General features: G+C 54.7%; 7 protein-coding genes across 7 annotated transcripts; 2 read left to right on the top strand and 5 right to left on the bottom strand.

Annotated features, from left to right (window-relative positions):
- Positions 1 to 4280: 4280 nt before the first annotated feature.
- Positions 4281 to 6032, top strand: PG985_000820 (uncharacterized protein; the record flags this gene model as incomplete). The annotated part of the gene is made up of 4 exons (XM_066820589.1): positions 4281 to 4481; positions 4565 to 4677; positions 5050 to 5368; positions 5721 to 6032. The coding sequence occupies 4 exons, from the start codon at positions 4281 to 4283 to the stop codon at positions 6030 to 6032; spliced, it is 945 nt and encodes a 314-aa protein (XP_066691468.1).
- A 408-nt stretch (positions 6033 to 6440) lies between these two features.
- PG985_000819 (uncharacterized protein) lies at positions 6441 to 8279 on the bottom strand (the record flags this gene model as incomplete). The annotated part of the gene is made up of 5 exons (XM_066820588.1): positions 6441 to 6601; positions 6691 to 6905; positions 6958 to 7130; positions 7190 to 8004; positions 8075 to 8279. The coding sequence occupies 5 exons, from the start codon at positions 8277 to 8279 to the stop codon at positions 6441 to 6443; spliced, it is 1569 nt and encodes a 522-aa protein (XP_066691467.1).
- A 699-nt stretch (positions 8280 to 8978) lies between these two features.
- Positions 8979 to 10056, bottom strand: PG985_000818 (uncharacterized protein; the record flags this gene model as incomplete). Its single annotated transcript, XM_066820587.1, has 3 exons — positions 8979 to 9442; positions 9520 to 9619; positions 9691 to 10056. The coding sequence occupies 3 exons, from the start codon at positions 10054 to 10056 to the stop codon at positions 8979 to 8981; spliced, it is 930 nt and encodes a 309-aa protein (XP_066691466.1).
- Positions 10057 to 10874: 818 nt separating this feature from the next.
- On the bottom strand, positions 10875 to 11609 carry PG985_000817 (uncharacterized protein; the record flags this gene model as incomplete). The annotated part of the gene is made up of 2 exons (XM_066820586.1): positions 10875 to 10911; positions 11092 to 11609. The coding sequence occupies 2 exons, from the start codon at positions 11607 to 11609 to the stop codon at positions 10875 to 10877; spliced, it is 555 nt and encodes a 184-aa protein (XP_066691465.1).
- Positions 11610 to 13546: 1937 nt separating this feature from the next.
- PG985_000816 (uncharacterized protein) lies at positions 13547 to 13997 on the top strand (the record flags this gene model as incomplete). The annotated part of the gene is made up of 3 exons (XM_066820585.1): positions 13547 to 13556; positions 13622 to 13892; positions 13985 to 13997. 3 exons carry the CDS (start codon positions 13547 to 13549, stop codon positions 13995 to 13997), a joined length of 294 nt encoding a protein of 97 aa, XP_066691464.1.
- A 422-nt stretch (positions 13998 to 14419) lies between these two features.
- PG985_000815 (uncharacterized protein) lies at positions 14420 to 14764 on the bottom strand (the record flags this gene model as incomplete). The annotated part of the gene is made up of 1 exon (XM_066820584.1): positions 14420 to 14764. The coding sequence occupies one exon, from the start codon at positions 14762 to 14764 to the stop codon at positions 14420 to 14422; it is 345 nt and encodes a 114-aa protein (XP_066691463.1).
- A 1796-nt stretch (positions 14765 to 16560) lies between these two features.
- PG985_000814 (acetyl-CoA synthetase-like protein) lies at positions 16561 to 18833 on the bottom strand (the record flags this gene model as incomplete). The annotated part of the gene is made up of 4 exons (XM_066820583.1): positions 16561 to 16653; positions 16709 to 17847; positions 17908 to 18332; positions 18394 to 18833. The coding sequence occupies 4 exons, from the start codon at positions 18831 to 18833 to the stop codon at positions 16561 to 16563; spliced, it is 2097 nt and encodes a 698-aa protein (XP_066691462.1).
- Between the last annotated feature and the right edge of the window lie 1194 nt (positions 18834 to 20027).

Here is a 20027-nt window from a genome sequence, read left to right as displayed (position 1 = left end):
GATCCAGCTACCACGAAAAGGTCGGTCAGATATCTAGAAGTCTAAGACACAGGAATAGTGTGTGCTTACTTGACCGCTTCTAGGCGGGACATAGAGGGCAGGATCCTCCTGAAAGTCTCATTGGCTTCGTGTCCCGAGAGATCGCCGGAGAAGGAGATCTCTTTGGTGTATCGTAGACAGCCTGACGCATCGGCCAGACTTCTCAGACCCGAGTCACCTCTTATCTCGACACGGCGGTAGAGAAAGGGCGAGAACTCGACGTTGAACTGCCTATTGACAAGGCACAAGCTGTGAAGCAAAGCCAAATTTTGGATCTGTAGGTGTTGTGTTAAGTCTTTAGTTCGCAATACGCAGAAAGAGTAGCATATGCAAGTGCAAGTGCAAGTGCAAGTGCTGCGATATACGTTTACATACCTGATCACCCAAGCAGCTCAGTATGACGGAATTATCCGCCAGATCAGCAGGTGCGGTCAGCATGGTGAGAAGCTTGGTAGCCTCCAAGAATGGTAGGGTGGAGAGCGAAAGGGTTGCGAGGAAGCCCACGTGTATGCCCGGACTGGCTTGGCTGGAAAGGGGTTGGGAGGGCAAGAAAGTAAGCGAAACCGGGTGGGATGGTGTCGTTATACCAACTAATCCGTCCGTACCGCCGAGAAACGGGTGCCGCGGGCTAGCCCATGTCTGGGGGGTAGGGAGGGAGAGAAGGAGACGAGAGGTGCAACTTAGTGACTCGCCCGGATGCCTCCGCCGTCCTTGGCGGGAATTCTCTAGGAATGCCGATATCGCTAAGAGGGGGATGTAGTAGCCGTTAATATACTCATAGTACCGAGCACGTCAAGGGGCTGGACAAGGTGAGTGTAGATGGGCTAGAATTTTATATCAAGCCTGTCGCTGTGGGATGAATACTCCAATAGAACGAGAATTCGGCCACACCTATGACCCGATATTCGCCCATTGATCATTATCATGAAACGCTCAAGCACACGTGCTTAGCTAAAGCACCCCCAGTATGCAAAGAACGATGAAGATGACTTAAAACAGTGGATGTGTTTCGAAGCGAGGAACAACTTACTATCTTTCGATTCTTACGCTCACCGACATTGTTCAGACTGATGCGGTTGATGAAGGGGCTGAGGGGTTTGGCGGCTTGATGGTCTAGGCCCTCCGATATGGAATGGTGACCTCATGTTCTCATCGAAAAGTCGTTGTAAAGTCTTATGAGCTTGGAGCCCCTTATGGTATAACTGAACATCGATCAAATCAAATCCAAGCAGCGAAAACAAACGGTATATAGTTAGTAATCCCTGGGCATGTAAATGGCATATACACAGTTTTGATAGGATCCCGCCTGCGTTTTCGGAGTTTTGCTCACATGGAGACGCCCCGTTTGCTGTCAGCCGAGTGCCTGTCGTCCATCGGAGATTTCGCCCGGTTCCGGAACAGACACTACGCAATCGCTCATCGCCGCCCACCTAGCCAGGGCCAATACCGGGAATAAGTGTTCACGGCAGGTAGGTAGGTAGACACGTAACCTCCGGGAACCTGAGGAGTTCTTTCAAGTTTCTCATTACAAAACATCTTCCGCGGTGGCAACCGAGCCCCCCCTCAAGCGAGTATTACCTACCTAGATGAGGTCATATCCTTGCCTGCTCTTCGGGTTGGCCGTTCCGGGCAGGGCCAAGCATCACCATGGCCCCCCTCCGTCTCTCCTCACCACACCCTCTGATACTCGAAGTTGATGTGAGACATGAGCGTTGAGTCAAGAGTCAAGGATGGGCAGGGTAATATTAATAGGGCGCCAGCCCGGTAAGGATCGTGCAGCTTCGCGTAGACGCTGTGGAGTTGGTCTTCCGGCCCAGGGGCTCATCCTCGCATCGAAGCGAGCCTGATGTAGAAGAAGCGAGCGCGTAAAGTGGTTGCAACGTGCCTTATTAGTCCATCCGACCGATACTCTCTTTTCACTTTGGGCGGCGGCTGACTAAGGCAGCTCGGCTATGTTCCTTGGCCACGAGAAGGTGTTGGTCGTCGAAGCGGGAAGTGATCGGATCGGTAAGCGGGGCTGTGATCCGGGTAAACGAAGCAAGAAATGAAACGCACAGGATAGGATGCAACGGCACGATGAGTAGAGAGACGATTTGGGCTATATAAGCTCTCTTATTACCTCTGCGTAGATATTAGGGGCCCACGAGGTGCTTGCCGTATGAGTCGATGTTGCCCGCGCATATTGCTTTTTCTTCTTTTGCTGCAATCAGTCGTGCAGCCAAGAGCAACTCTCGGTGCCTCCCACGCGTTTGCTGGTCTTGAGCGCCGGTAGAGTCCCCTGGATCGCGGAGTCATCCATCCAAAAAGCAATTGAACAGTCGAATGACTGCCTCCTAGTCCCGGCGCATCACATTTCAATCAACGCAGCTTCGGAGACGACAGCATTTCTCCGCCCCCTGTACCTCCAATCTTGCACTTGGATATCCGAACTGCAAGCAATGTCCGATTGATGTTGTATAAAGGGACTCTGAGGCTCTTCGAGTCTTTTAATGTAGCAGATGTCGTACGACCGTCCAACCTCGATATATCGGATTGGAGTTCGCATGCACGTCATGATAAGCCGCTTTTTCCAGGGCAGATAGTGGAAACTCAACGCGCTGCCAAGCCACAAAGAGCTGTCCAGGCCCGCAAGCGCCCGAAGTGTCAAAAAGGCCCAGCAAGTGGCATTATCTCTGGCAAGCCAGGAAGCAGCAGTCGGGTCAGCTTGGCGGAGAATGTGTCTGTAAAGACATGTCGTCTCGGTTAGCTTAAGTTGTCGTCGGTTGTGCTTGGCATGATCTCCGCGGCTAGGCAGCTCGCTTCGAGCGTTTTTTCGCGATCTCCAGCAACGTACATTGGCAGGGGACAGGGGATAATGTAGAAGCAGGGACGGGGGAGGGGCGAGAGAAACAGGGAGAAGGAGGGAGGGGGACAACAACCCCCCACCTGGCTACTTGTAGAGCCTGCTGCAGGTGCATAATAAGTGGTCTTGCTCCGTTTCATCCCATGTGCATTGACGGCTTTCCGAATGATTTGCAGCGTCTAATAAGACTCGCAGATAATGTGTGGGACACCCTCATGGGGGACTCGTGCATCGTCTTGATGGACCGCCCGATACGCCCGGCACCCGCATGCGTGATCTCCGATCGGTTATTGAAGCCCCGTAAGGACATGGGGAGGACTTTGACTGCATCCTGTCTGCATATACATATGCTACCTCGTGCAGTTAATGTCCGTACATTCGGCTCCGACTGAGCTCTAACGTTCTATTCATGCGGATTTGCCTTTCGCCATGGGCAGATTATGACGGCAGCTCACATTCAATAGTAAAGATTAGGACTGCATAGGGCTGCAAGGCTGCCAGAAGTCATGAGAGAATGCAGTACAGGTTCCACACTGATCTTCACAGCAATAACTGCAGTATACCTGTTTGTTGCATCACCTGCATTGCACCAACCTGCATGTGGCCATGCATCGAAGCGAACTTACTATAGTGACCACCTTCGCCAGGGCGCTGACCGCCATAACAGTTGAGCGAAATCAAAATCATGATGATGGTGATGACGATGACGATACTGCGCACGATGCGAGCCCACCCGGTTTGTATGCCTTGGAGATGAAACGTCAAAGCCCCTAGATTGAACGGCCAAAAGAGGGCGGCCGCTGCAAAGAGTGTGCAAAAAAGCAATTATCTCCATACCAACTCAAGTGGCGTTTTGCTGTTGCAACCGACGCTAGGACGAGGACAGGATTATGACAAGTGACGAATCACCTACATTTGGCTGCCGAACGAGGCCGGAGCCCATTTTTCCACAGGAACACAGTCGCAGATGGCTCCATTTTGCTGTCAACGGCCATCATGTGGCAGATCATTTGGCGCCTGTCTGGCTGAGGAGAATGGCACTGGTTTCAACGTCTTCCGGCGGGTGGCGCTGCCTGCTGCTGCACACAGACGTATGCGCGATCACGGACCGGATCGTGCATTGGATTTGGGAGTTGCTGGCGATCACCATATCCACTCCGTAGAAACGAGAGATGCCAGAACCGCTGTCGCATCTTTTGTCTGCATATATGGAACACACTTTCCCCGTACGGAGGCTCGCTCTCTCCACCCTGTTACCTGATGCTCTCTATCAACTACTATAATATATCTTTTCCTGGTCTTCGAAACACGCCTCCCAGGCAAGACCTGAACGGAGCATTAATGTCTATTCAACAGTGATAGGGATCTGGACGGCGTCCGCACACCTAGCCCCACGACAATGAAGTTCCCCCCTCCCGAGGTGATCGCCACCTGGCCGCTGCCCGACTACGAGCATCCGCGGGGCCACGGTCCAGCCGGGGAGATTACGGTATACGTTCTCACCGCTATTGTGACGGTCATGGTCGCGATTCGTATGTATACCCGCGTACGCATCGCCAGGGGATTCGGGATGGACGATGGCTTCATCCTCGCAGCATACGTATGAGACGCACCTACCTTCCTGTTACCTGTCCCAACCACAGTCTTCAGGAGTCATGCACTAACCGACGTTAATTACACCAGATATTCGCGACAGGCTTCACAGGTATCTCCATCCTGGCCGAACAGACTGTCGGATGGGGGGCGCATATCTACGACGTGAAAACGTCCAAGTTCAAGTCCGGGCTGCAAATAGTGTACGTTCTCCCATCTCCTGTACTGTCGAAGCGGTGCAAGTAGACAGCAATGGAAAATTAACAACGTTGACCAAATCCTCAGCATGATCGCGGTCAATCTCTTTAACTTTGCATCGGGTTTTACCAAATTGTCTATTCTTGCTACCCTATGGAGACTGCTGGGCACCAGTCGACCGAGATTGAAGGTGTTTGTGGCCGTGTGCGGAGTTTTGATATCACTGAACTCGGTTATCTTCTGTCTTGTGGTCGTGTTCCAATGCAGGTACGGAATCCCGTCTTCGCCCCTTGCCCCCTTTTCCTACCGAGAGACACTCTATCTCTCCAATAGCCTCTACAGCGCCCTTCATGCTTACTCCTACAACCGCTATGCAGACCCATTTCCAATTACTGGAATGTTATGGCCGAACCGCGGAACTGTCTTGACGAAGCCGCTCATCTCCTGGCGGCCGGGATAATCAACACCTTCACCGACTTTGTCGTGGTTCTCTTGCCCATTATCACCGTGATGAAACTACAGCTGACCACCCGCAACCGGCTTGTCGTCGTGGGCCTCTTCAGCCTGGGCTTTCTTGCGTGTGGCGTGGGCGTCTTCCGCACGTACATCACATGGCACATGACGGTCGACTACGACTTGACGTACCATGCCGGATCCGTGTTCTGGAGCAGTGCCGTCGAGTTGAACACTGGTATTGTGAGTTTTGCTTTTGGCCACTCCACTATTCCTCGATGACGGGTTTCTAACGAGTTCTTGGTACTGTCTAGATATGTGCCTCGGTCCCTGCCACGAAACCGTTCTTCACGAGGCACCTACCTCAAGCCTTGGGTCTGACAGCCCCTCCGACAACACAATATCTTACGAGCTTTGGGCCCTGCAGCAACCCGAGGATGTCGGGGTTCACCCTCAGCAAGCAACCAGACACGCGGGCCGCTACAGCAGCCCAAGCGAATGCCAGCGCCAATGCCATAGCCTTGGCCAATAGCAGCAGCAACATCCACTGCAACAACCACAACCACAACAATAACAATAACAATACCAATACCAGCAATCTCAATATCAACACTGCCAGTACTGGCGAGACAGCTCACCACCGCGCGGAACAGTCGATCTCAACTCTCTGGCTAGACCTCGAACGGCCTTCCAGCATCCCAGAAGGATACCCGCTGAGCCGGAAATCATCAGAGACGCTGCCCACCGCATCCGGGCCCCACGATTCCGGCAGGTGGTCCTGGTCGAGACTCTCGTCCCCCCGGGCTCCCCGGGTCGAGGAGGACTCCACCAAAAAGGAAAACAAAGGCAAGGCTCCGCGGCTAACGTCCTGGCTCGGCGACGAGTCGAGCCCGAGCAGCCGGGATAGCGAGGACCGCTACAGCAGCGATGTGGAGTCGGGGGACTTTCGCGTGGTCAAGGGCCTCGAAAAGAGAGTGAAAAGCTTTGCTTCTTCTGACCGTGTCAGAATGGTGTGATTAGCATACGGATATGATGAGTGACGGACTTTGATCAGTTCTGGATCTGGGGCTTGGGTTTTATGGCGTTTTCGCTTTTGCGAACAGGGATACTAGTTGATACCATGGGTGGGAGTTTCGTTTCTTGGTTGTCTACTCTCGTTCAAAACAAAACTTATTATATAGTGCCGTTTTGCCCATAGAAGGCAATGGCCGTCTGGACTCAGGGCAAAAACCAGTCTGAGTGCGTTTGTCAAAATTTAACACTCGTTTTGGCGCGAAACCCCATTCCATCTGTGAGGAGTTATGCTATGTATGCATCAGACCTTGGGCGTCTCTCTGTCGTCGGCTGAAACCTCGATGGGCACCATCTCCAGCTGCTTGTCGACGTTGTTCTCCACTTTGTTCTGAACTGCCTTGCCCTCGAACATGAAGGAAAGCTCCTCCAGCGTCCTGCCATAGGTTTCGGGGAAGAACATGTCTGGGGGATGTGTGTGATTAGTACTGACTTCAAATCCGGCAATGTCCCTGTTTGACGTCTCAGGACCTAGCCTGCAGGGCATTACTTACAGACGGTCACAATCTCCACCAGGATCCAGACACAGTAGACGATGTAGTACTTCCAACCGAGGCGGTCCAGCGCAATAGGGTTCACGTACGTGTTGAAGAAGACGGCGAAGCGGACCATCAGCTGCTCCACCGCAATGCCCTTGGCCCGCTGCTGGAAGGGGAAGATCTCCACGAGGTACGTGTAGGCCAGTGCGTTCCAGCCCACGTTGTAGAATCTGATGGACGTGAGTCAACGTGGGGCGACAACTCAAATGGGGACAGACTTACGGCGAGTAAACAAATATGAACACCAGCACGGCAATACCTGCCGACGCCGTGTTCTCCATGGCATATCGGGCGGATGCGATGGTCCAGACGGTGTACACGACGGCCGTCCCAATGGTGCACGTCAGGAACATGCGGCGTCTCTTGAAGCGTGGTGCAACCAGGGCAATGGGCACCTGCGAATGTTGGAGTTAGCAAGACACTACAAACAAGCTAACGAGTTCGACCTGCATACCGCATTGATAAACCCCCAGCAAGTGTTGCCGAGGATCACCTTTTGCACCGTCCGGTTGTCCGTGATCCCCACCAGGTTCAGGATCTTCTTCATGTAGAACGACAGGAGCCCGTTGCCGCTCCACTGCGTGAAGAAGCCCATGACCGAGGCCAGAAAGAACCGACGGCGCATGGGCGCGTCGCGCAGGACGTCGGCCCAGACGAAGCTCTTGGCCATATCCTGTTCCTGCGCGAGCGTGCTCTGGATCTGCGCGAACTCGAGGCGCACGAACTCGTCACCGTACTCGCCCTCGGCGTGGTACTCGCGCAGCACCGCGAGCGCCTCGTCGGCGCGGTCGCGTGACAGCAGCCAGCGGGGGCTCTCGGGACACCAGGGCATAAAGCAGATCTGGCAGAGGCTCGGCACGAGCTGCAGCAGGCTGGGCAGGCGCCAGGCCCAGGTCGAGGCCATCTGGAAGGTGCCGTAGGTGACGCCGGCGGCGACGATGGCGCCCACGAACCACGATGCGTTGAAGAGTGAGGTGAGGACGGCGCGCTCGCGGGCGTAGGCCAGCTCTGCGATCAGCGCCGAGGCGTTGACGATGGCGAACGGGATGCCGAAGCCCAGCACGAACCGCGACGCGATGAACATGTCGGTGTTGCGGGCGCCCGCCTGCAGGCCCGCGCCCATGCACATGACGACCGAGGCGGCCAGGATGCTGCGCCGGCGGCCGAGGTGCTGCGAGACGGTGGGGACGAAGGGGATCGCCAGGAGGGCGCCGAGGGAGTAGATGGCCGACAGAAGGCCCAGGCGGCTTTCGGTGGGGTTGTCGAAGTCTGCGATTGTCAGTGTGTGAGCCTTTTTGTTTTCCCCAAGCCCTGGGATAGAGATGTGTGGCTAACATACAGTCTACCCATGATTGCACGGCTTGGAGCGAGTTCATCATGGACGAGTCGAAACCGGATGTCCACTCCACCCCCAACCCACAGGGTACGAGGATGAGATACAGAAACCTCAGGTTCGGTTTCTGGTACCATTTCTTGGTATCGGTTTCAGCGATCCTGGACAGCCGAGGATCGCCAAACTCCTCTTTGCTGCCGATGATGGCCATGCCGACGGTAACTGATGCGATAGACCTGTGAGACGTCGATCTACCTCTCAAAGGGTCAGGATCACACGATATTTTACCACAAGAAAGCATTCACTCACTTTCAGCTGTCCTCGATTTTATATCTTTCCAGATCGCCTATACATCAGCCCCTGATCAGCGCACAATGTCAGCTCACCATCGCCAAGGCGCTTCCCCGCCCAACGCCCAGGGCTCATTGGTGGGCATATGCAGCGGCTAGGCGAGACAGGCTTGGAATCATCAGCTTGACGGGGAAATATGGGCCAATTCGGGGCCCTCGGGGGATAGACCCCCGCTTACCCCAGACATTGCTGCATGGGATATCTGGGGTGACCAGCATACAAGCAAATATGAGGGTCTCGATGCTTCGGAACGAGACCCACTCTCGACCCGATCATGAGGTACTCTACGCGAGAAAGAGACACTACAGGAGCTAGTGGACCTTCCCATTTCGATCTTTCGGTATGACTTCTTTCTGATCATGTACAAGCTCATGTATGCAAAGCCTGGTACGCTCATCAGTTTAATACTATTCTTTTACGTGACTGAAACTCGTATTTGGGATCGAATACGATCATGACTGCTCGACTGTATACTCGTGATACCGCATTGTGTACTCGAGCCAATCATCCTGGCCTCATGGGTTTCACGTCTCGTTCATGATCTCGCATTCCATCCTGGCTATTCTGCCCTGGTAAACAGTAGTAGCGTTGTTGCATGACCTACTTTGATAGTGAGGCTCCCGAAATCCTTCGTCTCCGAGCCCATGGCCTCAGAAACCGCCCTCATCGTCCGCACCACGCAGTCGCCATCAGTTCCGGTAAGCTCGGGATGGTCCTCGCGCCACCGCGTGACCATGCTCGACGTCCCCAGGCTACTGGCCAGGTCCGCTAGTGTGGTGGAAGAAGAGCCTCCGAAGAAGTCGTCTTGGCCAGATTCAAGTTTCTCATCCCTGTTCCACTCGCGCCGCACCGACAGGGGCTCCGGAAACGCTGCGACGGGCGGCTCGACTGACCATGGCATGCGGAGATTCGCGTACATGGTCCGAGAGACTTTATTGGCGGGGAGCTCGTACGGGCCCAAGATGTCGTCCTCGAGGCGGCTCAGGGCTTGTTGCACCTGGTTGGCGTTGGGTGTAGAGGGATCTGTAGGGGGGCCACACCTGTCAGCTCCCGGCGCGGGGATGCATGCAAGTAATATTATGTGTCATAGGGGGGCTTACGACAGTAGAGTGACGATTTTTTCCAAAGTGCGACAGTACCTCCAGGCTTGACTATAAGAGCTGCTTGGCGCCAGAAGCGGTCCATATCAAACCAATGGGCCTGGGTTGAGAGGTTAGTGGCTTCGATCAAGGAGGGGATGATTGGGGGGAGAGAAGGGTGCTTCGACGTACAGCCATGGCTACGGTAAGCAAGTCCACCGAACACGGCTTCAAGTGAACCGACCGGTCGAGGCTCTCGGCCGCGAGTACCTCATACTTGATCGTGATTTTGTCTTTTGTTTTGCCTCCGAGGTCGATCGCTTTGGCGATCATCTCACGTCCTGGATCGCATCCGGCAGCGCGGGCAAAGTAGCCGGCGAGCTGACGGGTCGCGGATCCTGTTCCGCAGCCGACGTCGAATACGGTGCCGAGGCCGCCTCCCTGCGAGGTGTGATATGCGAGGACCTCGTGGTAGATATCGAGCTCGTATTCACCGCGATGGGCTGCATAGGAAGCGGCCTGTTGGGACGTATAGTTGCGGAAGGTGGGGTCGGCCATTATGCAATTTGACGAATTTCTGTCCGAGGTTTTGACTTGAATGTTGTTGTGTGGATGGTTGAAAGGGCGTAGATAAGGATGTCGTGCCACCCATTAAATTAGCTGTGACATTTGCAATCCCTTGCATCGATCGGTCTATTAGGCAGGCCCACCAGAGAAAGGTGCATACAAGCCAATGATCAACCTAGAGTTGCTTGAGCAATCATTTGGCAACTGTCTTTTCTGGCTACCACTGTGGAGACCCCCTTATGTCACATCCTAGCTATCTTATGTTTGCAGCTCGCGACCTGCAGACTGTTCCATACTTTTCCTGACATATTACGCCCCCTGAACTCCTGTACCATGGAGAGTCATCAAACACTGTGGTAACTCAATTATGTCAGACAGCATCGCTCTTCTATATAAGTGGACAAGAATCTTCGGAACGCTCTGGGTTGTCTCGGTACCCATGAGTACCTGCCTTCTAGATCCTAAGTATACTTTGACTGGGCAGGCATAAAACAAGCAAATTCCATGCTCTGCAAGTGCCGTGGGCCGAAGCACCTTCCCAGATCGTACTTAACACGACCTCCTGGCCATCCGAGGACGATATGGCAAATAGGTAAACCAGGCTAACGTTGCTGCCTTCGGCCATTGAGAGGCCAAAGCGTATCGTGTTAGGCCATGGTAGCCTTGACTGCATTTTGATGGCAAACGGCACCCTGCTATACCTCCTGGGCCGCATAGATTGGATCACGTCCAAGGAACCGTTCACGTTTTAGTTAGGAGCTTTCAAGAGTTTTGGTAAGAGGCTGTATTACTCTATTCACTATGATAGCTCAGGCTCTTTTGGGGATGTCGTTGTTCTCGTCAAAACTGCGTCGTTATGCCTCTCAAGGGAAGGCCAACTATCGTCTCGGTCGCGCCGATCAGTAGTGGTGTCGGTGACGACTGGGCGACCGCGAGTGACTGTGGTGGCTGTGGTGCCGGTGGTGACTGTGGCTGTGACTGTGGTGGTGATGATGATGGCCGGAGTCCCGGGACCGGGACCGGGACCGAGAGTGAGAGGATGTGTATTGGCGCCTTCTCCTCTCCTCCTCCTCCTGCTGCTGCCTCCGTTGCTCCTCCTCCTTGCGGTCGTCTCGCCAGTCGGAAATCTTGTCTTGGCCCTTGTGGCCCATGAACGCCCCGATGAGCGCGCCGGCCACCGCCATGGTCTTGCTGCCGCCCAGCGAGTTGCCGCCGAAGGCACCGGCAGCACCGCCGGCCAGGGCTCCCGTCAGCCCTCGCTCCCCTTCTTCCGGGCCTCCCAGGCCGCGCTGGCCGGGAACACCGCCGCCGCTGGGTTGGCTCTGGCCGCCGTACTGGCTTTGGCCGTTGTACGAGCCATCGTCCTGGCTGGCGGCGAAGGTGTTTTGGGGAACGGGCGTGCTGTAATAAGACGAAGCCTCCCCTTGTCCGCCAGAAGACCCTCCGTACTGTTGGGGCGGATAGCCACCCTGTTGGTAGCCACCCTGTTGGTAGCCACCCTGCTGGTAGCCGCCTTGGTCGTAGTTGTTGTTGTAGTAACTCATTGTGGTTGCTCGGACTGTGGTATAAGGTTGCTTATGTATCAGCGCTAGCGAGCATGGACTCAACCAAGTACGCACCTTCACAGGGGGGAAGGCCGGCCTAATATACCAAAGCGCTGACACCATCGATCTCGGCATGTGCCTTGCCATGTGTTGACGTGGTGCTCGGGTGCGGTCTTGGCGCCAAGCCTTTGGGGCTGTGATGCTACAGAATCTACAGAAAATTCGAGGCCGGACTGCCGGCGTCTTACGTATGCTGCGCGAGGATTCATCATCCGCCGGGTGTTGGGTGCCGTGAAAGGAGGGTCCAGTGAGCCGAACAGCCGGGTTGGCCCTGCTGACGGCTTCGTCGGCTCTGATTGGCCACACGGCCCAGCCCGTCCAAAATGTGCTTCGGGCTTCCCGGTTTTTAACGTGTATGACCTTGGTTCCAGAAAAAAACATAAACGGCCCCGGTTTTACTAGTGCATCTATATCATCTTCTACCTACTTATTGCAAGTCATAAAAGAGCTTGGTCTTCTCCCCAAGAATGGCATTTGCAATTGCCACAAGTGTTGGCCTTTCTCAGCCCCCAACCGTGCCCCCCCTTTTCCACTCTAATCTGCATGTTCGATTTGATATGCAAGGCCTGTCGATCTTGAAGGCGGGGGCACTCCCCACCGACAGTGTCTGAGTGTTGGTCAGAGTACCAAATAGTGCCGCCAATAGTGCCTGATGACGGCCTGACTGAACTCGTGGCTTGCAGGCTGTGACTACTTAGGCTCCCGCTGATTTATCCCCCCGATTGTTACTCCTGCGCCTCTCTCCCATCACCCGGCAGTCCACACATCTGGGTGCAGTGGCGGAACATGATCGCAGGTTTGGAGAGCAGCACCGACGCCAGCTGCCTCTGTACCCGGGCATTTTCTATGTCCTCCACGCTTCTCTGGACCTGCGGATGATGTTCGTGTCTCGTGGGTCAACCAGCTGGGTGCCCCAGCAACCCAAATTCCCCGGTCTGCGCGGTCTCCCAGTCCGACATAAGGATTTCCACTCGAGATAACACGACGTGGCAAGGGAATGGAAGGCGAAGTATCCACGGATCATTGCATCGAGCAGCCCTCTCCGAAACCGTACAACAGTTCGGCACTGATGAACGTCCCGGGGACCTGCTGCGCAAACCACGGAAAAGCCTCGAGCAGGTCGGGCTCTCCACATCGGTGGCCGCTTGTTCATACTCCCTATGCCAACTCAGGTGCAGGTTGTCGATGCCACCGCGCATCTACAGCTGGTCGTTGTGGTACGAGGCTGACCAGCCCGGATGGGAAACGCAGGCCAGGTTTACCACGCCTGTATCGCCCACGAAGAAAGAACTTCTGAATACGACTTCGCGGGACTCCCGACAAACCTGTGAAACTACCGGGAAGCGGTTGCTGCAGAGAGTTATTGGTTCGAGTGTGCCGTCTGCCGGGATGGTACTTAGAGGGTGACATTCCGGGACCGGCACGTCAATGTCGAATATCCGACGACCAGGGAGACATAGTGACCATATTTCCAGCCGTATCTCCGTTGGAAGGTCTGGGAACCTGATGAAGGTGCTTGTATGGATAACCCTGCTTCTAGCTGGAACCTGAGCCGAGCCCCTGGAATGATACGTATTGCATACAAAATCATTATGGCGGCAACTTGTTACAGTCGGGCACTTGTAGAGATATGAAGAAGGGGTGGGAAGCGGGGAAGTATGGCCAGAGCTGTCAGCGTTGATTACTTAATACCCATGTGAGGTCAGCCCTGTCTTCTGTCAATGAGCGAACACATCAACAAGTCCGTTTACTGTCGCTCTGTCCCGAGTTAAATAATACCAAAGTTCCCTCTAATTATAGACGGCATATTGAAATTTGCATGAGTATCGAACAACTTTGCCCGACTTCCAAGAACATCCACATTCGACTTGCCAAGGATGGGTGCCAGTACGCCTACCAAGTACCACACCAGTGACCATGACCGTGCTGACTGACATTCCACCTCCCACCAGCCCCGCTTGTCCAGACGGTGCTCGTCCCCTTCCCCGACCTCCCGCCCTGCGCCCAGCGCTGCGGCACCCTCTACGACGCCAACGGCAGTTGCGTGCCGCCCACCGTCCCCGCCGTCGACGATGGCGGCGCCACTTACCGCGCCTGCTTCTGCGCCTACCCGGCTCTGCAACCTTGGCTCGGCGGGGGCGGCGATGTGCCGGACGGGCTGCCCTTACCGTGCGCTGTCGCTTGCCGTGACGATCCCGCCGGTCTGGCCGTGTTACGCGATTGGTATGCGCGGTTCTGCGCGGAGACACAGTTATCGGCGGTGCCGGTCGTCACAAAGACGCGGTCGGAGGATTGTTTGGGAGCCGGCACTCCAGGTCCCGCTGCTAATAGTGTCGATAGAATTGATGGCTCCGTAGCAAATAGCGCAGCAGCTGTTGCTGCAAACATGATATTGCCTCATGGAACTGCCAGTTGGATTGCAGTTTCGACGGGGGCTTGCCGTCTACACCATCGATTACGTTCAACTTGGGTGATGCTATATCCGTCAGTCTGAGAAACGGTCTTGTCTCTTGGACCTCCTGAGCGCAGGACTGGCTATTATTGGATAGAAAGGCACACAAAAGCACGGTAAATAGCAGATAACACCCCTGTATGTTTCAGATTTCTAGTGAGATTCGCGACCGTAAAAACATGACCAGTAAATAGCAACCGAAACTCCTACTATCCAAAACACAAGTATGCAATATTCCCCATTACCTTCCACCCCCCCCCCCAACGTAATCAACTTTGCGCGTGCTGCTCCGCTCCGCTCAAGGCCGGCAGTCGACAGTCACTTGCCGTCCGTACCAGTCGAACAGGCAGAAAGCGCCCCGGAGGCCGTCGTTGCACGACTCGGGCGTGGTGGAGCTGTATCCGGCGAAGCGGACGTCCTTGCCGTCCACGGAGACGCTGCACACCTTGCCGCAGGACACTTTGAAGTTGAGCTGGGGCTTGCTGCTGTCCGGGTCGGGCTTGGTGACGGCGCAGCCGCCGCTCTGCTTGGCCGCATCGCTGTTGCAGACGCAGTCGGCCTCGTAGGGGCCCGAGCCCTGTGGGAGCGCCGAGGCGCCGAGGGCCAGGGCAGCGAGGGTGGCGGTGAAAGCGACGAGCTGCATAGTTGGCTCGTGGGGAGAAACAGATCAAGATGATGGTTTAATAGGCGAGGATTCAATTGAGCTGGCAGATGTTATAGTGCAGTTGGTTTGGTGGGCGCTGAAGAGAGGCGGTATTGTGAGGCTTGTTGAAGTTGTGTGTTGGAATGCAGAGATACTTCAAGTCTGACTACTCGGCGTCGTCCAGGCACTCTTTATACAAAGAGCACCAGCTCGATGCCAAGGCCGTCTATGCTTTCATCTTGATATGAACGCTCTAGTCTCGCGCTTGCCAGCTATACTTGGCAGCACACAATGGTCCCTATAGACGAAGCTTGCATATTTCCTACGGAGCACCAGCACTGTGGGGAGTGATACTAAAACCGACCGCTTGTCGAATGACGCTCGATGTGCGAGTGTCGTATAATCCCCAGGTCTGTTTCATTTCCTTCAGATGCAGCCTCAGCCTTGGTGCCCCGCTGATCATCAGGGCTGTGCTACGTAGATAATAATAATATTACGGAGCAGATTTGAGGGTTTCTCTAGGCATCAGCTTACTGGGCCGGCTAAGCAATCCTTAGAAGCAACTAGTGATGACAGATGGGGCTACCTAATGAATATCGAGTCTAGCGGTCTTCTATTTTTACGACGTACCGCCAGAATTGCGCCACGAACTTGCCCAACTTGGCAAATGCAAGCAGCGCGCTGCAGGTCGCTAGGCCTGTCAAACCAACCTTTGGGGGTTTCACTTTGATCAGAAATAGGGTCTGTAGGTTCGTCCGATCAAGTCATCTCGCGGCTGTTGAGATCTGGCTAGTCAAGGGTAGCAGGTACATCGTATATTGTATAAAAGGATAAAAGAGATAAAAGAAAAGAAAGGAAAGTACTAAGCAAAGACCACCAGAATATGCATCTGGAGGAATGCTATCCTTGTACCGAATACCTCGGTTGTTACATAATGCAACAGCGGCATGCAGCGTGCTAGTGCATTTATGGAATAGAGTTGCCACCATGCTATACATCTTTTGACTTCAAATGTTCCACTTCCAGCTTGCGTGACGCGATGCGATATTGGGTCGCACACCACTGTTAGAACAAATGTGATATAAACCACCCCAAGATGCATTTCTTTCACATACGACCACATCCTGCTGAAAACTAGGGATCCCGTCCGCTCTCCCATATATAAGCAGCAGAGAGCCGAATTAGTACTAGGGTCGGTGACGACCTGGGAATCCTCGGTGTTGTATGTTTTTGACTTTTTGCTCTCCTGCGTAAAATGGTTGAATAGTTCTTTTTGGCTTATCGAACTTCTCATACAATTCATCTTCATGTCTATTCCAGGGTGTGTTGGGTGCAGTGGCCGTTTTTGTCAAGCCTCACTAACCAAACGAGGAACGCTTCTCTTTCGTTCTTGGGCAACTGCCACCACTACATCTGATGCTTGCTAACACACTTCTGGTATGGGCTTGGTTGCACGAAGAAGGGATGTGTATGTGATAGTCGGTGTAAAGGTCGGGGATATGGTCTTCGAAGGCGTTGCTACTCTAGAGCTACATATACTATTGGCTGACATACTATCGGTGTTGGATGATCGGGTAATAAGGCTACAGCTAGTTAAATGATAGATAGCCAGAGAGAGTTTGGAATATCGCAAGAATGGAAAATTCGATGTCACGTCGCCTCACCTCGAATGTCATTAGTTTCGAAGCCCCAGGGCATCTAGTATATCTACACTGGACATCCCCACACGCCGAGTAATACACACCTGCTCATTAACTGCCAATACATCACTCTCCCATTGGTAACACGCTGGGGTCTTATCCAGTGCCCTCAAAGCACTCGGCGATTTCCTTCTTATACCTCTCTCGGATCGCTCTCCGGTCGAGCTTCTGCGTGGCCGTGACCAGTCCCTGCGGGCAAACTTTGGTTAGCAACAACGGCAACGCATGACATTCAGGATCGCACAGCGGCAATACTCACACTTGGGGGTGTCCACTCTTCGTCCGTCACCACCACACCCGACACAATCTCCAACTCGGAAAGCCCGGTGCGCCGGCCAGCCGCCTGGAGATCCCGGAGGACCAGGTTCCGGACCTTGCCATCCCCATGCATGCTGTGCTCGTCCACGCCCAGCTCCTTGGCCTTCTCGGCGAGCACCTTGTCGTTGGTCATGACGACGGCGATCGCGCGCGGGTACCCGGCGTCGGCCTGGACCATGACGTTGGCCACGAGGTGACTGCCGCGGTATACGGCCTCCACCTTCTCCAGGGCGATGTACTCGCCTCCTTGCATCTTCACAAGGTTCTTGACACGGTCGATGATGCGCAGATGGCCCACGGCGTCAAACTCCCCGATGTCACCCGTCTTGAACCAGCCATCGGGCGTGAGCGCCTTGGCCGTCTCCTCGGGGTTCTTGTAGTACTCTGTCATTACGGGCATGCCCTTGAGCCAAACCTCCCCTTGCGGGACCTTGGCATCGGCGGAGTAGCCTAGGTCCGGGATAGACACCAGTTTCGCCTCGCAGGAGCCAGGGATGGGGCCGATAGCGCTGTTCGTATATTCTAGGGGGCACCCGAGGGATCCTGTCGCGCACGTCTCGGTGAGGCCGTAACCCGCCAGCATGGGGGCCAGAACTAGGGAAACGAACTGTTTCGTTGAGTCGGAAATACCGCTGCCGCCGTTGAACGTGAATCGAAGTTGGCCACCGGTAAGGTCGCGGACCTTGCTGAAAACGATGCCGTCGAATAGTGACGCCCCGGGCAGCTTGTTCCGAGACATAAAGCCCTTATAGTTCAGGGCGCCCCAGAATAAGCTCCGCAACACTGGGCTTGAGCTGCCCAGTTTGGACATGACCCCTTTCCTGATGGTCTCCCAGATCTGCGGGACGCCGGGCATTATGGTGGGCCGGAATGCCCGCATGTCACCGGCGCAATTCTTGACCGACGTGTCTGACAGGGTTCGCGGGTTGCCGTACCCGACAGTCCCGCCAATTAGAAACACAAGGTTCTCGAGTGCCATTTCAAGAATATGCGCCAGCGGTAGATACCCGAGAACGCGTTCCTTGGGTGTGACACACTCGTCGATGCAAGTGAAAAGACCAGCAACTTCAATTTAGTTGTTAGTAAAGATTGGCAGTGCACAGCATGGAGAGAGCAGTTACTTACCTCCGGCGACAAGAGACTGGTGGGTTATGCAAGCGCCCTTGGGGACACCGCTTGAGCCCGAAGTATACATGACGCAGTACAGGTCCGGGCCCTTGGCGGGGACCGGCTCTACGGGGTTCTCCCGACCGAGCTTGAGCAGCTCCTGGTAGGTGATGAGCTTGATCTCGGGGTGGCTCTTCCTGAAGTCGTCGATCTCGTGGCCAGCGGCGAAAATGCACTCTTCATTTATGATAACAGTCTTGATGTTGGACGCTTCGAGCGGGCCGCCGGCGAGGGTCGGCAGCAGGTGGGGGTCAATGTACATGACTTCGCATTCTGTCTGGACGAGCGAATGCTTGATGCCCTCGGCGCCGAGTGTATCATACGCGGTGGCAATTGGGATGGACTGGGAGGCACACGCATGGGACGTGGAGATCCAGCTCACACTAATTGAGTGTAAGTATCACTTCCTACTGGTAGAGAGACTGGACGAAGCGAGTGGCCTACCTGGTGGTACCGAAGAGGTGAAGCTTCTTGTCGGGCCCAAGGCCCAATTGGCGCAAGCCGCAGCCGAGCTCGATGATGAGCTTCTCATACTCCTTGTAGGTGACGTAGGTGAAGGGGGTGAGCTCAAAGAACTGCCACTCTTTGGTGACCTCTTTTACCTGGCCGTCGACGTTCTTCTGGATCTTTTTGGACTCTTTGTGGAGCTTGACGAGTTTGCGGTAGCCGACGGCGGGGTTGTCGGGATGGAGGCGGGCGCTGCGACGGATGATGTCGAAGACGGTATGGACGCCGTCGGCTGGAGTGTTGACCAGCCCATCCTTGTACTTGACGTGCCGGCGGGGAATTGTCTCGCCGGGCACCTTGGGGTAGCCGGGCGCCTCGACGGTAAAAGGCGGCTTGTGCACTTGCTGAAGCGGTAGGGGCCCCGTAGAGTAGGCCATAGTAAGGCAATTGTCAAAACGCAAGACCGGAGCGCCGGCGCAAAAGTAATTGGTATGCGGAGAAAGGGATGGAGGTCAGGAGCTTGCTTGCAGCTGCGGTCGGGCGCTGACGACGTGAGACGCGAGGAGGAATGGGAGTAGCGACATTGGGAGGTAGGTAATCCTTCACTAACCCCCCAGAAACGCCAAGGTCAGCCAGCCTGCGCTGTCCTATTCGGCCAAGTCGGCGGTTTACCAATCCGGCGGAACAACAGCAACAGTTGCTGTTGCAATGCAGGCCACACAGCACAGGGATGTTGTCCCTAGTGCAACCGCCACCAACCAACTATCCTACCAAGCCCCCATTCCTTGCGCCGTTACTCCAGGCCACGACTTCACAGGTGTCAGCTCATACTAGTTTCTCATGGTAACGCGGGTGCGACATTCTTTCATATCAAACCGTCATGCCGTTGTTGTGCGACTCCTGCGAAATCCTGGGGTTATTCCACTTGGAACACTCTCCACACTGCAATTGAGTTTACACCTCCCCAGTATTAACCGTTGAAGCAGCACTGGAGTCCACCTGTCGGATGTCAGATGACGTTTTAGGAAGCCGACACCGAATCGGCCTGGAAAGGGAAACAAGCCGGTGCCGACTGCCCCACTTCGTACCTACTGTTCATGTACCCCAAACCTGTAATCATTTGCCTACCTCGACTGCGCGTAAGTCTTCCCGTTGCGCGCTCGCGCCGCGCCAAGAGCGAGCGAAAGTCTATATGTACCTACCTCCCAGGGATACAGCAACTCGAGCGAGATTGCATTAGGGGTCCGATCGTATGTTCTGTTGGCGGACCCTAGTGGGCGCCTCTTTTGGAAAGCTCGACGTTACTCAGTGTCGTATAGCTCCTCCGTGATAGGCGAAAACCTCAAGGCGTTCATGGGTAAATGCCGCTGCCAGTCAGGCCAGCAGCTTCGAAAACGGAGGCTGGAAGCTTTTCTACTAAGTAGATCGCCGAAACATTTACGGGTTTATACCGATAATGAGATGAACATACAATAGTCCTCACATGCCCGAGCCTTGGACAGCTTGGTCGATTTCGGGCCGAGGATCTGGTGCAGGTCGCAGATTGGGATCGACACCAGCGTGCTCTAAACTTAGTAGACCTGATGGTAGCGAGGCACTCGCGGTACAGTAGTTGTTTCCAGCCCAATTTG

Source organism: Apiospora marii, assembly GCF_038362585.1.
Source record: "Apiospora marii strain CBS 49790 chromosome Unknown utg000001l_segment0_segment0, whole genome shotgun sequence".
Classification (NCBI taxonomy): domain Eukaryota; kingdom Fungi; phylum Ascomycota; class Sordariomycetes; order Amphisphaeriales; family Apiosporaceae; genus Apiospora; species Apiospora marii.
This window is presented reverse-complemented; position numbering and strand designations above follow the sequence as displayed.